At 38.1% G+C, this 16,468-nt stretch overlaps 1 protein-coding gene and 1 gene segment (V, D, J or C); one reads left to right on the forward strand and one right to left on the reverse strand.

Moving 5' to 3' along the window:
- Positions 1 to 10,375: 10,375 nt before the first annotated feature.
- On the reverse strand, positions 10,376 to 11,006 carry LOC132147238 (Ig heavy chain V region 5A-like). The segment is given in 2 exon segments: positions 10,376 to 10,718; positions 10,810 to 11,006. Coding segments are annotated over 2 exon segments (351 nt in total).
- A 601-nt stretch (positions 11,007 to 11,607) lies between these two features.
- aldh3b1 (aldehyde dehydrogenase 3 family, member B1) overlaps positions 11,608 to 16,468 on the forward strand; it is a 139,343-nt gene continuing 134,482 nt past the window's right edge. Inside the window, exon 1 of the mRNA XM_059557067.1 lies at positions 11,608 to 11,611. The gene's annotated coding sequence lies outside the window, so the exon portion shown is untranslated. The remainder of the gene's footprint in view (positions 11,612 to 16,468) is intronic.

The following is a 16,468-nucleotide window of genomic DNA, read 5'->3' on the forward strand; positions in this document are numbered from 1 at the left end:
ATGTTCAAATGGCAACACCGCGAACACTTCAGAAGGATGCAGAACTATTCTAAGATCTTTCCTTGGATTAACCTCACTTTTAATTCTACCTTTATTTGAAATTAAAATTATATATCATTTGTCATTTTTAGTAGTTATTATATGCTGTGACAGATATATCATGTGCGTTACAAGTTTGAAAAGAGCGTTCATGTATACGTGAAGTGTAGCCTATGTGTGTGTGCAGAAAAAAGATTACAACACTAGAACAAAACTGAATTAAATTAGCCTATGCACTTTACATATAGGCTAGGCTACATCACATTTATCATCACTATGGTTAACAATAAAGATTAATAATAAGGAAAAGAAGCACATCACAAATAGCCTACTGTAGATAAACAGAACATCTCCGCTTATTAACCTATCATGTGCCTAAATGAAGCACAAATAAAGATATAGGTGCAAACAGAATACAGTGACGTCATCCTTGGTTTTGATAAGCAGTTATTTTATGACACAGAACGCGTTGGTGAAACTCATGCATCTAGCAAGAACTTAATACACTAAATAATCATATTGATTCAATTAACATTTATGAATTAATTAAATGTCAGTAATAAACAAGACTGCACAAGGGAAGGTCCTCCTCGTGGGTAGAGTACTATGGAAGCATATGGGTAGCATTATTCAATTTGGGATGTAATATTCAAAATGACAATGCAATATGTAAAATGACAATGCATTTCAGTATTTAAATTTACATTTTCCAATACATTTGTGCAACGTTTGGTGCAAAATGAAAATGAAAATTAAATTACATAATTTTCATTTGCCATTTCATACACCAGTTTTAATATGTAAAATAAATACTAATTGTAACGCTTTATAAGTTGCAAAATTAAAATGAAAATGTATTACAGAAATGATAAGATATGTATAACATGTTCAAGCAAAAACTGTGGCAAAATGATCATTTAAATGCTATTTTTCTTAAATGCATTAACACTCACAGTCAAGACACTTACGATTGCATTTTCATTCAGTGTCCCGCAATGAATGTAGAAAAATTCAATGTGCACATTGAAAATGCATTCCGAGCCGATCACGTGTCCGCCCCCTCCCGCCATGTCAATCACTGCGTGAACAAGGATGAGGCTTGCTGAAGGTCAAGAGACTCAAATCTCAAGAAGAGGATTCAAGTGAGAGAACATGGACAAGACAGTTGGCCCGTGTACGTTTTGATCATTTCGGTGTATGGCTTCAATATTTCATTCGCACTTGTGGGCGGAGCTGAAACGCTCCTTTCATCTGAATGGTCGAATCGCTCCAGCTTAAGCTCGGTCTTTCGATTCTTTCAGGCAGAATAAGAGTCAATGTAATGTCTGAAACTACACTCACTGTTAATTAGCATAATATTTGAATCAGATGTAGCTGGGCACATAATTCGTGCTGCTGCGACCTGCAAATTATTTCTAGGTTGTAGTATTGTATGAATATTGTCCCACTGATAAATACAGTGCAAAAAGTGGAAATAAAAATCAATAATAGACTGAACAGTTCCATGTCTGTAACATTTAACACTCTCATATTTTAAGTCATAAGGCACTAGGTATGTGTGTGTGACATTAATAAATAATTGTAAAAATTAATATAGTTACATTTCTAAATAAAACTAGTAAAATCAGCTCTATGCTGCTCAGTGCTCCTGTAGCCTACCCCAGAGCGCCCTCTCGCGGCTGTAGACGGTAATGTTTTCTCTTGGTTCTGAATAAATGCGATTTAATAGTCCAATGTGACTTATATATGTTTTTTTCCTCGTCATGACGTATTTTTGGACTGATGCAACTTATACCGAAAAATACGGGTAACATTATTATTATTATTTATTATGAGAGTAATTGACACAGACTAGAACTTTAATGTTTCACCAAATTCAGCTCAGATCTTCAGACTCGTCTGACTCGTGTTGCTGTATAACTGGCCAGACTTACCTTCCCAAGAAATCCTATTTTATTTTATTTCATAAATTTAACTATTTTTATTTCCACTTCACTGTTATCCAAGGAGACAGAACTATTTGCACTATTTTTATCAGTGGGACAATATTTATACAATACAGTATACAACCTAGAAATAATTTAACGGGGTCTCTTGCAAGTCGCAGCAGCACGAATTATGTGCCCAGCTACATCTGATTAAAATATTATGCTAATTAACAGTGAGTGTAGTTTCAGACATTACAGTGCTTCACTCGCACTGACTCTTATTCTGCCTGAAAGAATGAAAAGACCGAGCTTAAGCTGGAGCGATTCGACCAATCAGATGAAAGCAGCGTTTCAGCTCCGCCCACAAGTGCGAATGAAATAATGAAGCCATACACCGAAATGATCAAAACGTACACGGGCCAACTGTCTTGTCCATGTTCTCTCACTTGAATCCTCTTCTTGAGATTTGAGTCTCTTGACCTTCTGCAAGCCTCATCCTTGTTCACGCAGTGATTGACATGGCGGGAGGGGGCGGACACGTGATCGGCTCGGAATGCATTTTCAATGTGCACATTGAATTTTTCTACATTCATTGCGGGACACTGAATGAAAATGCAATCGTAAGTGTCTTGACTGTGAGTGTTAATTAATGCATTTTTAGAAAAATAGCATTTAAATGATCATTTTGCCACAGTTTTTGCTTGAACATGTTAGACATATCTAATCATTTCTGTAATACATTTTCATTTTAATTTTGCAACTTATAAAGCGTTAAAATTAGTATTCATTTTACATATTAAAACTGGTGTATGAAATGGCAAATGAAAATTATGTAATTTAATTTTCATTTTCCTTTTGCACCAAACGTTGCACAAATGTATTGGAAAATGTAAATGTAAATACAGAAATGCATTGTCATTTTACATATTGCATTGTCATTTTGCATATTACATTCCAAATTGAATAATGCTACCCATATGCTTCCATAGAGTACAACACCCCATCAGTTATATTCAGTTCTATAGTGCCATCTTGTAACTTCAGTTTTGTAACTTCTTAGAGAAAATTAAGTCGTTATAATGAGAAAACAAGAAGGGATATTAGTTCTTATAGTAATTATTAATGGTAATGCAAAATTATTTGTCTGATTATACTTGCTTTATAAAAGAAAGTACTGTAGGCCAGGGGTTCCCAAACTTTATCATGACAAGGCCCCCATAATACCACTAAGTTCTGGCCAAGGCCCCCCTTTTGCATGATGTGTTATTGAACCCATCGACAATACCTACTACGGCAAATGTAAATAAATAAACAAATTAAACATCTGGGTGAACATCCATTGACATTTATTAGTGTTGTAATAACAACATTTGTATGTCAGATCATCATATATGGTAATTTCAATATCTTCAAATCTGGAACAGTAATTTCAACATTCAACATTGTATCTGTGTGTGTCAGTCAGTGAATGGAAAAAGAAAGATCTTAAAGAGTGTGTGTGTGTGTGTGTGTGTGTGTGTGTGTGTGTGTGCACGTGTGTGCGTGTGTGTGTGTGTGTGTGTGTGTGTGTGTGTGTGTGTGTGTGTGTGTGTCAATGGGAGTGCTTGGCCTGGTTGCAACATTCAACACTGAGAGAGAGAGAGGATATTAATGGGACGGATGGGCCTGGTGGCTTCTACATAGTTTGTCCAGCCTGGGCTTTATGTCTGTCAGTGCAACACGCATGTCACTCTCCACATTTAGACGTGCTCGGTGTTTTGTTTTAAGTACTTTTAAAGTTGAAAAACCAGACTCACACAAATAAGTGGTTGCAAAAGGAAGAAGGAATTTCAGAGCACTCTCAGCTAGGATGGGAAAGTCATTTCTTACATACATCCAGTAGTTAGAGAGAGAAAGAGTCTCAAATTTAATTTTTAAATCCCATGAAGAAGTCATCTCAATCAGCTCCTCTTGTGATTTTAAGTCCAGACAAGAGCCTACATCAGGGGCAAATGGGTTCCTTACCCAGTTTAGATGGGTGCTGTCAATGTCAGGGAAATATTTTCTGAAATATCCCTGGAGGTGCTCCAGGTGTGATTGTATCAGTGAAGAAATGGTGTTCAACTCACCACCAGATGACAGCAGCTCTTGGTGTAAAAATGGGAACATTTCTGTAATTCCCTCCTTGAGCTTGTTTGACCACAGCATAATCTTCAGGGAAAAAGCACGCACTTTGTCTTGCATATGCACTATGTATGTGTCACGCCCTTGCATGCTTTGGTTAAGCACATTCAGATGACAAAAAATGTCAGCCATATATGCAAGTTTGAGAATCCAGGCTTCATTTGTAAAACGGTCAGCCAGCTGATGTTTCTCAGACAAGAGAAACTCTGCAACCTCCCTCCGCAACTCATACACACGGTTCAAAACTGCCCCTCGTGAAAGCCAGCGTACGTTTGAGTGAAGAAGCAATCCATCAAAACGGGCTCCCATTTCTTTACACAGAATAGCAAAAAGTCTGTGTTTCAAGAGGCGTGCTTTAATGAAGTTTACTATGTGTATTACGTCCTGTAGTACCTGGTTAAGCTCATCATCCAACCGTTTAGCCACCAGTGCTTCTCGATGGAGCATACAGTGTGTGAACGCCGCATTCGGGGCCTTCTGTTTGATGAGAGCTGTCCCCCCACTGTTCTTCCCAGTCATAGCCGCGGCCCCGTCAGAACACACACCCACGCAACGAGACCAGTCAAGTCCATTTGAATTAATATATTCGTTCAGCACTTGAAAAATCTCTTTCCCGGTGGTTCTACTTTCAAGTTCTTTACAAAACAGTATTTCCTCAACGAACATTTCTTGGGAAATGAATCTTATGTACACAAGCAACTCGGCAGCGTTTGCCACATCTGTACTTTCATCTAGCTGCAGCGCAAAATATTCGCTAGCTCTCACCTGGTCCAACAGTTGAGCAGACACATCCTCAGCCATGTCTCCAATACGTCTGCTCACAGTGTTATCAGAGAGTGGTACAGCGTCAATTTTCTTGGCAGCATCCTCACCCAGTAGCTCTTTAACAATGTCTTTAGTAGCTGGTAGTATCAAATCCTCACCAATTGTGTGCGGCTTCTTAGCTCGCGCAATGTGAAAGGAAGCCAAAAACGATGCCCTCAATGCTCTCTCAGGGACAGTAGCTTGCCGCACGAATGTTGCTGACTGCCTGGTCAAATGTTCTTGCTTTCTTTTAAAAAAGTCAATTGGTTTTTCGGCCTCTGCTGGATGCTTCTGGTTCAGGTGACGTTGAAGTTTTGATGGTTTTAAGCATTCGTTGGAGAGTATCTCGAAGCAGAGAACGCATTTGGGGCACTCGTGTCCATTCTTGTGTGTGATGCAGGTAAATCCATACTTAATGTATGCTGCCTCATACCTACGAGTCTTAATTGGCCAGGAGTTCGTTTTCTGATTTTTTTTATCTGAGGTTTCGATTGCTGGCTCGTCAGGTTTTTTCCTTTTTAAAAATCTATCCATTTTGATAGAGGTTTGACAGAGTTAGCCAGCTAACTAAATAAATAGCTGAATAGCTGAGCACTGGCGGTTGTTACCAAGGCTACACTGACAGATTACGTGTACCAGCCAATCAGAAAGATTAGCATTAAAGGTTTAATGTTCAGATATCGACAAATTATTAGAATGCTATTTCATAACAATACTCATAATAATAATAAAAAAAAATATTTTTTTAATATTTGTAAAATATTTATATAAATGTTTTTTTTTTTTTTTTTGCTTTTTTCTTCCAACTTGCTGCGGCCCCCCTGGCGCCACATGGCGGCCCCCACTTTGAAAACCACTGCTGTAGGCTACTCACAATCTCACTGCACTCACACAGATTAGACAGGGTTCATAAGTGGAATTGTATAGAGTGTGTTGCCTTAAATAACTATTTATGCCTTGATTTTACCATAAAAATAACATTTGTTGGTATAGTCATATTAATTCAGTCATATTAAATAATATTTTTAGTTGAATAGAACCAGTTGATGTACATTTGTTCAATGTGTTTAGACTTGTTTTTGTACACAACTATAGCTTTTTTTAGTCACTGTGTGTGTCCTGCACAGTAATACACAGCTGACTCCGAGGTCTCAAAATTCTTCCCCTGTGTGTCCTGGGTGAAACTGATCTTGTTTTTCACTGAGTCTTTAATGTAAGTGCCACCATCAATAAAAATATATCCAAGCCATTCCAGTGCTTTTCCAGTGGGTTGACGGCACTCGCGTAGCTACGGGTGGGCAGTCAGGCCCATCCAGTCATTGGCCTCACAATGTAGCCTAACAATATTCAACAATAATGTATTTTTGACACGAACATTAGTTAGTTGCTCTGTTTCATTTTAGTTTAACATACTTAGCTAAACTTCAGTGTCCCTCTGTGAAATGTGCTTGTCGTTGTGAAGGGGGGATGGGCTGTTCGCAATCTGACTGCGAAATCGGGCATTTCATCATCACCATGACAACCAAACAAGAATCAAGAAACATTACGGTTTATTTTTATAGGTCAAGTATTGTGATAATCGCAACAGAAGGAGTAAATTATGTTGCAATTATCACAATACTTGACCTATAAAAATAAATCTTAATGTTTCTTGATTCTTGTTTGGTTGTCATGGTGATTATGAAATGCCCGCGTCAGATTGCGAACAGCCCATCCCCCCTTCACAACGACGTGGTGCACATTTCACAGAGGGACACTGAAGTTTAGCTAAGTATGAAAAATGAAACAGAGCAACTTATTAAAGTTCGTGTCAAAAAGACCACGGCCGCCCTAGGAGGAAGATGATGCAGATGTTCAGGAGCCTCAGCCATCAGTCAGTAGTAAGGAGCTGAACAGCTCTGCTTGTGATTACATTAATTCAGCAATTTCTCCATCACCAGCAGTGCTCCATTCTCTAACATCTACCTCACCTACACGCCAGGGCAGATCATGGAACTGAACTCCCGTTTTAAGGCTGACACGTACTGTTTAATGAGAGCAGCCGCTGCGTGCTTGCCTCAGTCGAACACCTTCGGCAAAAAGACTCTGTTACAGCCTGCCGGTGCGCACTTTAACATCGCTGTTGATGATTCTGAACATGAGGTGTTTGTTCAGCAACTAGAAAAAAAAAAGTATCAAATGGGAGGGCATTTCCATCACTTGTGGAGGTGCTCGATGCATGCCCATGCGATATCTTTCCAAGAATGAACCGTCTGCTGCGAGTCCTCATCACACTACCAATAACAAGCTGTACTGTCGAACGTTTCTTTTCCACTGTAAATCGGATAAAAACTAGTATCAGAGCAACAATGTTGACACATAGACTGAACTCTTTGTCCCTTCTCTCATTTGAGAGAGAATTGACTGAATCATTGGACTATAACGAAGTCATTGCAGTGTTCAACTCAAAGCCCCGTCGTCTCCTGTTATAAGGGCATCAAAAGTAAGCCAATCTGCGTTTACTATGTACACTAGTTGCCTAGTTAATGTTGTTATATAACGTGATTTATGTGGCAGCTGAGCCAGACCAAGCATTGTTTTTACACACTGTCCACTACTGTCCTGCTGATTTAATGATGGTGTTTTTTGCATCTGTCAGATGCGCGTGTGTGTGTGTGTGTGGTGTGGCCGCGCGCAGTGGAAATGCTTATCGTTATGTTCTTAACACTGCTTATGATGACATGATACATGCTTGTGCTTTCATTAAACTGTGGTGTATTCAAGAAGCAGGTGTACTGTAGTTGTGTTGGCCTATTTTGATAACAGATGCATTTTAGGCTGTGCCCACCTGATTTTCTCTGGGCCCACCTACTTTGTGATTCCTGGCTACGCTACTGGTTGACGGATCCAATTAATGAAATGACCTGATTCTGAAATCCTGCAGGAGATGGAGAATAATTCTTGAGGTTTCACAACCAGATGGAGGCTGAGTGAGCTCAACACAGAAAACACCACCTGAAAATAACAATGAGAGAGTGTGTTATTATTATTAATTGTGTCACAAAACTTCTGCTAACAGTCATGAAGCTTATTTCATTGTTTTAGTTTAGAGTTTAAATAAAACATCAGTGAAGCTCACATGATGCAGCTGCTGCCAGCAGAAGTAGAGTTGATGAGAAGATCATGGTTTGAAGTTCAAACAGCTTTATTTGTCATATTGATCCACAAAGCAGATACTCCTCCTTTGTACAAAGAGCAAGTGGAGAACTGGCATACAGCTCTACGTTTAAAAAGAAAAGTTAACTGAAGACTTGTTTGACTGAGATTTGCATTATTTGGATTTTTTTTTTTTACAAACATGTAAACATGAGAATATAATTTGTGATGATGTTACTCTAAGGCTTACTTATGAAAAAAAAAGTGACATGACATACAGCCAAGCATAGTGACCCATACTCAGAATTCGTGCTCCGCATTTAACCCATCCAAAGTGCACACACACACAGAGCAGTAATTTATGCTGCAGCACCCAACGAGCAGTTGGGGGCTCAGTGCTTTGCTCAAGGGCACCTCAGTCTTGGTATTGCCAGCCCTAGATACAAACCCACATCCTTAGGATTAGGAGTCAAACTCTCTGACCAATAGGCCACAACTTCCCCTCTTTCATGTTTCTTCAGAATTTCATGTTTCTTCAGAATTTCAAAATCGGACTGTCTGTTTCTCTGTCAAGAAAACAAGCAGTCAGTGACATTTGTAACATCAACAAAAACTGCTTGACAAGAGCACCATCTCTTGGAAACGAACAGTACATCTGGAGCATCCGTGAAGTCAACAGTGAAGGTGGTTTTTGTATTGCTTTGACACTGAACTCATTCACTGTGACTCTCTAGCGCAGTAATACACAGCAGTGTCTTCAGTCTTGAGGCTGTTCATCTGTAGATAGAGTTGACTGCTGGAATCATCTCTGGACACTGTGAACCTTCCCTGAACTGACTGGGAGTAGGAGATTGGAGAACTAGCTGTGCTGATATAAGCAATCCACTCCAGTCCTTTACCAGCTGCCTGTCTCACTACAGCTACATAGGAGCTGCTGAAAGTAAATCCAGAGGCAGTACAGACCAGACGAAAAGATTCACCTGGTCTTTTTACCACAGCTTCAGACTGAGTGAAGGTCTGACAATGAATATCTGTAAAAAAAAAAATCAGAAAAAAGGTTTAACTATGTGCTTGCTAATATTATTTATAGAGTATATAATTATTAATATTATTATTTAGAAAATAACCAACCATTTAAAAACAGTAGTATCAGGACTGAATTAATTATTGTTGTCATTGCTAATGATGCTCTTCAACAAAAACCACGTACAATCAGTGAACAGAAACAGTTTATGAGAGATAAACATCCCAGTTTTGCATGAACTCCTCCTCCAGCCTCAATTCTTCTTTGCATATGTGTATGAAAAACAGAAATTTAAACAGAAATTAATAAGATGTGAACATCGGACATTTATGAGAACATATTTTAATTTTCAGAAATGTTACACAACTATGATTATTCAATATTGTAAAGCATTTTCAGCTTGATGAAAAGTGTGTATTGATTAATAAATCTCTACATGTCATGGAGATTTCTGTATTTTCTGATTTTCTTTTCTCTGATATTATTTCAATCAGAGCATTATGTGTGTTTTCTCACCTGTTTAGAATCTGTACTGGTGATGACTCAGGCACAGAATCATTTGCAGCGGCTTCTCAAATTGAAATAGTAATGGTATATTTTATGAGAAATAAAACAATAAGATCGCTGAAAAAGGTGGATATACCTTAAATCTATCTGGTTGTTAAGTCGTGACGTAACCTCTCTATTTCCGGGTCCAAAAACCAGGACCTCTATCTACTGCTTTCGCTTGCTTTTTTTATTTACTGTACCATGCCGCAGTGCTGTGTTGTTTGAATAGATCAGAGTTATAAAAAAAAACAAGTCACATTCAACTCTCATTTTATCGCTTTCCCTGTGATGAGAAAGAGAAGAGGAAACGGCTGCAGTTGGTAAGGTAAGTTACAAATCTTAAACGAATGAAGAAACTTTTGGCACCAGTGGGTCATAACGTTAGTTTTGGCAACAGTCACTGGACAAGCCAAAGATGTGATCATTTACGTAGCATAGAAAACCATTAGACCAGTTGAAGTATGATAATCTGCTAACGTTTCTCATTTCTATAAAAATTTAGCATTGTTGGAGAAAGTCCGAGATATAATTTCAGAATCATATTTAAAGGCCAGGTAGGTTTACATATTTATTAGGCTTGCCTTGAGGTTTGTTTTTGTTTTTTGACCAGCTGAATTAATGTCTAGAATTTTTGATGAGCTTCAGACAACTGCTATGCACCTGTAAAAGTCATACTAAGGAAAATTATTTTTTAAAAAAAATAAATAAATAAACACTTAATTTGTGATATGATGATGGTGTTTTTGTACAGGGAGTCTGTGGCATCTTTCACTGTGTGTCTCTGGCACAATAATACACAGCTGTGTCTTCAGCTCGCATATTCTGTCCTTGCAGTGTTATTGTGTTACTGGAAGTGTCTCTGGTGATACTGAACTTGCTTTTCAGGGAATCCTTGTAGTATAAGCTTCCATCACTCCAGATGACTCCAATCGACTCCAGAGCTTTTCCTGCAGGCTGACGAATCCAGCCTGTAGCATAGCTAGTAACTGAATATGAGACTTTACAGTTGATAGTGAGAGTGGCATCAGGACGGACAGTCAGAGACTCAGGCTGAGTGAGTTCATATGAATCAATACCTGTATCAAATCAAATAATTCCTGTTAATAAGAGATCATGATCTTTTGATCAACAAAATGATGTATCACACAGAAAACAGACTAAACTTACAGGATATGACTGCCAGAAGCAGCACTAAAGATGAAGAGATCATGGTTTGTTTCTCAGCACAGTTTGACTGAACTGAAGTGATTCTTCACTCCCTCTAGTGATCAGATGAATGTGTAAACTGACTCATGCCTGCTGTTTAAATATGCAGCAGGAGATTTACATAATCATACAGAGCTTTTAATAATTTATATATGCTAAAAAAAATATTCATGTGTGCAGTGTTCGAACTATACCGTGTCCTTTGGGGGAGCCCACTTTTTGTTTTGGGGAGGTGGGGGTTGTGAGTGCCTCAAATAAGGACTTACAACAGCTACAAGTGTATTCACTATTATACATTATCGACACAAGTGTCTCAGAAAAGTACTTACAATGACTTACAAAGATACATAACAGCTACAACTGTATATGCACTATTACACTTTATCGACACAAATTGATAGGTCAAGAAGACAGCCTTTCCTTAGCCACCATATAGTCGGACCTGAATGACGTTGCGGTCTCCTCCATTAATTTAGAATCTACCTCAATTACTTTATTTGGCACAATCGCCTTTTGCTAAGTCAATGGCCCTCTTGTGTGCAATGCTGTCCCTGTGTTTATATATATTTTTTCGCAACTTGTTCTGAGCAGCGCTGCTTGTTTCCTCCCCATTAATCCACTCCTCTGACAAGTGCGTGCCAGGTACCTTTTCAGACAGAAGAAGGTTTTTTGCATCCCTACAAGCGATGCACCCCAAGCTTCCATCCTTAACAAACAGCCATGTATATCGGCTCTTCCAGTCTCTCTACTGCTGGCTGTTCCAGTTTAACGGGAGAGCGGATTCGGAGCAAGAGGGGTTAGGATCGTGACCGGACTCTGACGAGCTGTTACCATCTTCAGCCAGAGATGATTTTTCTTCAGCTTCTTGCGTTGTCACAGTGGCGCGGCGGGAGGTCTAAGTGCTTGCAGCAGGTGAATCAGTCGTCATCACAACACAATTTCTTAATAAAACCAAAATTAATTAAACTGCCTTGTTTTCTTTTTGCCATGGCTATGATGCTATAACTGCAGAATGAATTAAGGACTTTGCGCGTGATAAATGGCCTCCAGCGGTTATTTTTTTCTACGAATCTATGACGTACTATCATATGTGGAATTTGCAGCGCAGCGCCCCCACACCTTGATGCTCATTACAAGAATAGCATGTATAGTAAACTTTATTGAAGTAAATTAGGTTTTAATCGGCGTCATGCATGAATGAATTTTTTTGCTATTTTACACTTAATTATCCATCATGATCACATTACACAACTGAAATTGCACTTCAAAATATTCACATTGTCAATATTTTTTGAGACCCCTCAAAATTTCACATTTCTTGTCTTATTAAGGGGAACCGAGCTCCCCCTAGCTCCCCCGTAGTTCGCACTATGATCATAAGACACTGTTGTGTCCTTCATCACAAGGTTATTTTGCTCCTGAAATAGTCTCTGGTAACTTAAAAGTCAGATTTTTAGTTTGTCGCTGTAACGTGTAACTGCTACCAAACATCTACACATGAAGAGACACATTTTGTTAAAAAAATCTTATATGCCTTTGTGCTGTATAATGTTGGAGCTTTTATAGTGAACTTCACTGAATACTGTAACATCTTCCGTGATGGTAAATCATTTCATTAGGTTGCATTTTGTAGGTTTTTTTATTATTATTATTCACTGCTGCCACCTGTTGACTTCTAGTAACAAGAGAGAAAACAGTCAGTGTGGTTTTTGTTCAGCTGTACAAGACCTTTGCATCACAGTGAGTCTCTTGCACAATAATACACGGCTGAGTCTTCTGCTGTCAGGCCTGATAGTTTCAGATACACCATACTCTTTGAATTATCTCTGGTGATTTCAGTTCGACCTTTGAAGGATTCAGAGTAGTCATAGCCACTGCCGCCACTATGAACACGTCCCATCCACACAAGTGGTTTTCCAGCTTGTTGTCTGATCCAGTGCATGCTACAGCAGCCAAAGCTGAACCCAGATCCTCTACAGGACAGAGTCAGAGTTTCTCCAGGCTTCTTCACAACTGTGCTTTCAATGGACTCCATACTTTGACATTTAATGCCTAAAAAGAAGATTGAAAATACTGATTTGAGTTGGAATCTGTATAGCCTAGATCTGATAATAGACGTGTGAAAACTCACATTGTAGGCTGAATGAGAGCAGCAGTAAGCAGAGTGTATTCTTCATCTTGATAGTGGTGATGTAACACTTCAGATCCAATCAGCAGCACATAAATACTAGACAGACGTTCAGGGCTTTGATTTGCATTGGGAGGGTCACTTTCCTGACACTAAAAATTTAATAAAGAGTCTGTACAGGTTTCTTTTTAAAGGGGTCATGAACTGAGAAATCTCTATTTATGGGTTCTGTTGTCTTTAGTCACGTTGTGCCAGTCGCGTATGCTGTAGACACGGGGTAAAATTAAGAAAGAGCTCCAGACCACGTCAATGAAACACTGTTTGTTTGTTTGTTTGCTTTACTGCAAATTCGTTTTTAAACAAGACAATTTGACGCAGACTTTTCAGAGAGACTTTAAGATGTTGCAGTTTAGTGCTGTTTTTTTTATGTACATTTCTTGCTAAAGAGCAAGAGTGCTATATTAGTCTATGTGGAGTGAATATATTTTAAACAAGTTATTTGGGTCCTCAAATCTATTAAAACAATTCAGTGAGTCATTAAATAATTTATTTGATCGATTGGTTCAAGTCACTGAGGGATAAAATGACCAACTGTTTATTTGAATGAACCAGACATTCATGAGGTATTGCTTAAATTAATCACACCATTAGAGCAATAATTTATAATTTATTATCTATCATGTAGTTGAATAATAATTTACAAACACAGTCTGCATACATTCATCAGATTCTTTTCAGGCAGATATCAAATTAAAGCTGTTTGCAGGATGTTGTGGGGGGGGGGGGGTATTTATTTATTTATTTTTCTTTCAATAGCTAGACCTATGTTGGTTCCCTCAGTGGAAAACCTACAGCAGAAATTGGTCAGTTTGTGGAATAAACATTGTGTTCCGATGCTTAATTTAAACATCTAATATAACCTTGTGTCCTACTTTTGTATGGCTTTGTTGCTGCAGTTAATAAAAGGGCAATGAAAGTAGTTCACACAGTTTTCACACCACAAAGGTTGAGTTAATGGGAACTGACAGCACACATTCAGGACAATATAAGAGAACAGAAACATGCAGTAACACACACGACAGAAGCAGCAGCGTATGAATGACTTCTTGCTGATTAATATTTGTGAACATAATGCAACATCAAAACATGTATGAGAATCCCTCTCAGGATTCTGGCAGGGAAACTGTGGCAGTTGAAATGAACAATTTCTCAGAGGCAGATAATGGAGTAGTTTCACCTGAAGTCGTCTATGTGAGGGTAAAATTGAAAGGAAAAGATAACATGTGCTGCTCTGTGTTCAACATCATGTTTTGCAACTGTTTGTTTCTGGGTTTTGCTGCATTGATATGTTCATTAAAGTTGAGTCAGATAACCACATGTTTCTTTCTAGAACAACATGCTAGTTTTTACTCAAAATTACTCAGTTTTACCAAGTTTTCCTCTATTGTTCTAAAGGCGAAAAGCAAGAAGAATAAGGGAAGACATGGTGAAGGCTCAGAATTACAGTCGACGTGCATGTAGGACAAACACAGTGGCCGTGATTGTGACCAGTGCGGCTCTAACTGTGTTCCTGGTCTTCTATTGTGGAGAAGTCTTTAATACTGGTGTTATCTTACATAATTTACCTGGGGTTTCCTCTGACATGTCTTTTGACATTGAAAGGCAAAAATCAAAACCCCGAAATTATTATGATCAAAGTAGACACAACTCTTATCCATCTGGAAGCAACATTAATAGAAGTCTATTAATGTTTGAATAAACATTATTAGCTTTAACCGAATGTATTTTAGAGGTTTCTTTATGCTTTGTAGTTACAGAATGTAAATAAGTCTTATGAAACTATACATACATATTCACTTTTTTTTTTAGAGGCAATAACGAAACGCAGGTGTTTCCTGAGGGTCACACATCAGTAAATATGGCTCTTTTTTCTGTAGACACTCCCTTGTCTCCATATATGTCTGTTGCATCAATACTAGAATAGATTTTAATGTTTTTATAGTAGTCGTGATAATAAATTACTTTGGTAAGAATGAGAATGAATCAACAAATAAACAATTCAATCATGATCTTATCAGCAATTAAATCTATTCTGTGGTATCCACTTTTTTTAAGGAAATTATATTACAACAACAAAAGACTTCGAAGTTTTTTTTTTTTTTTTTTTGTCTGATGCTTTATCAGTAAATAAAATACAAACCCAATTCCAAAAAGTTGGGACACTGTAAAAATTGTGAATAAAAACAGAATGCAATGATGTTTTATTCAGAATGCAACATAGATGACATATCAAATGTTTAAACTGAGAAAATGTATCATTTTAAGGGAAAAATCAGTTGATTTTAAATTTCATGTCATCAACACATCTCAAAAAAGTTGGGACAAGGCCACGTTTACCACTGTGTGGCATCCCTTCTTCTTTTTATAACAGTCTGCAAACATCTGGGGACTGAGGAGACAAGTTGCTCAAGTTTAGGAATAGGAATGTTGTCCCAATCTTGTCTAATACAGGCTTCTAGTTGCTCAACTGACTTAGGTCTTCTTTGTCACATCTTCCTCTTTATGATGCATCAAATGTTTTCTATGGGTGAAAGATCTGGACTGCAGGCTGGCCATTTCAGTGCCCGGATCCTTCTTCTATGCAGCCATGATGTTGTAATTGATGCAGATTGTGCAACATATGTTGTTCTAGAACTTGGATATACTTTTCTGCATTGATGGTGCCTTTCCAGATGTTTAAGCTGCCCGTGCCACACGCGCTCATGCAACCCCAAATTTTGATACGTCTGACCACAGAACAGTTGTCCACTTTGCTACAGTCCATTTTAAATGAGCCTTGGCCCAGATAAAATGCCTGCGCTTTTTGGATCATGTTTAGATATGGCTTCTTTTCTGACCTATAGAGTTTTAGCCAGCAACGGCGAATGGCACGGTGGATTGTGTTCACCGACAATGTTTTCTGGAAGTATTCCTGAGCCCATGTTGTGATTTCCATTACAGTAGCATTCCTGTATGTGATGCATGCCATCTAAGGGTCTAAAATCCACGTAAGTGGTAAGTGTGCACGCAAGATTCTGCGTACCTTCTGAAATCCTGTACGGTAAGGGTTACGCGCTCCGCCTCGTTCTCTTTCTTGAGATGATTAGATTTGTATTAAGTCATAAGGTGCAATCATGACTTAAAGGCCAAACTATTAATTTAAATATTAAATATTTTACCAATGTGAGTGATGAAAAATCTATTAATTATATTCTGAATATGTATCTATTAATTTACTGTTATATGCCTAATACAGAATTCTCTATAAATGGGACACAAATTAATAACAATATTTAATGGATTTTATCTATCTATCTCTCCACTTACTATTATCCGATTGGTTCTTCATTAATCTTCATTTAGTTCTGGATCGTTCTTGGTGCTAGAAGGGTACTTTTAATGTACACATAGACTACATTAAAAATAAGTATACAAAAACTTAATTAAGACATG

Source organism: Carassius carassius, chromosome 1 (assembly GCF_963082965.1).
Source record: "Carassius carassius chromosome 1, fCarCar2.1, whole genome shotgun sequence".
Taxonomy (NCBI): Eukaryota; Metazoa; Chordata; class Actinopteri; order Cypriniformes; family Cyprinidae; genus Carassius; species Carassius carassius.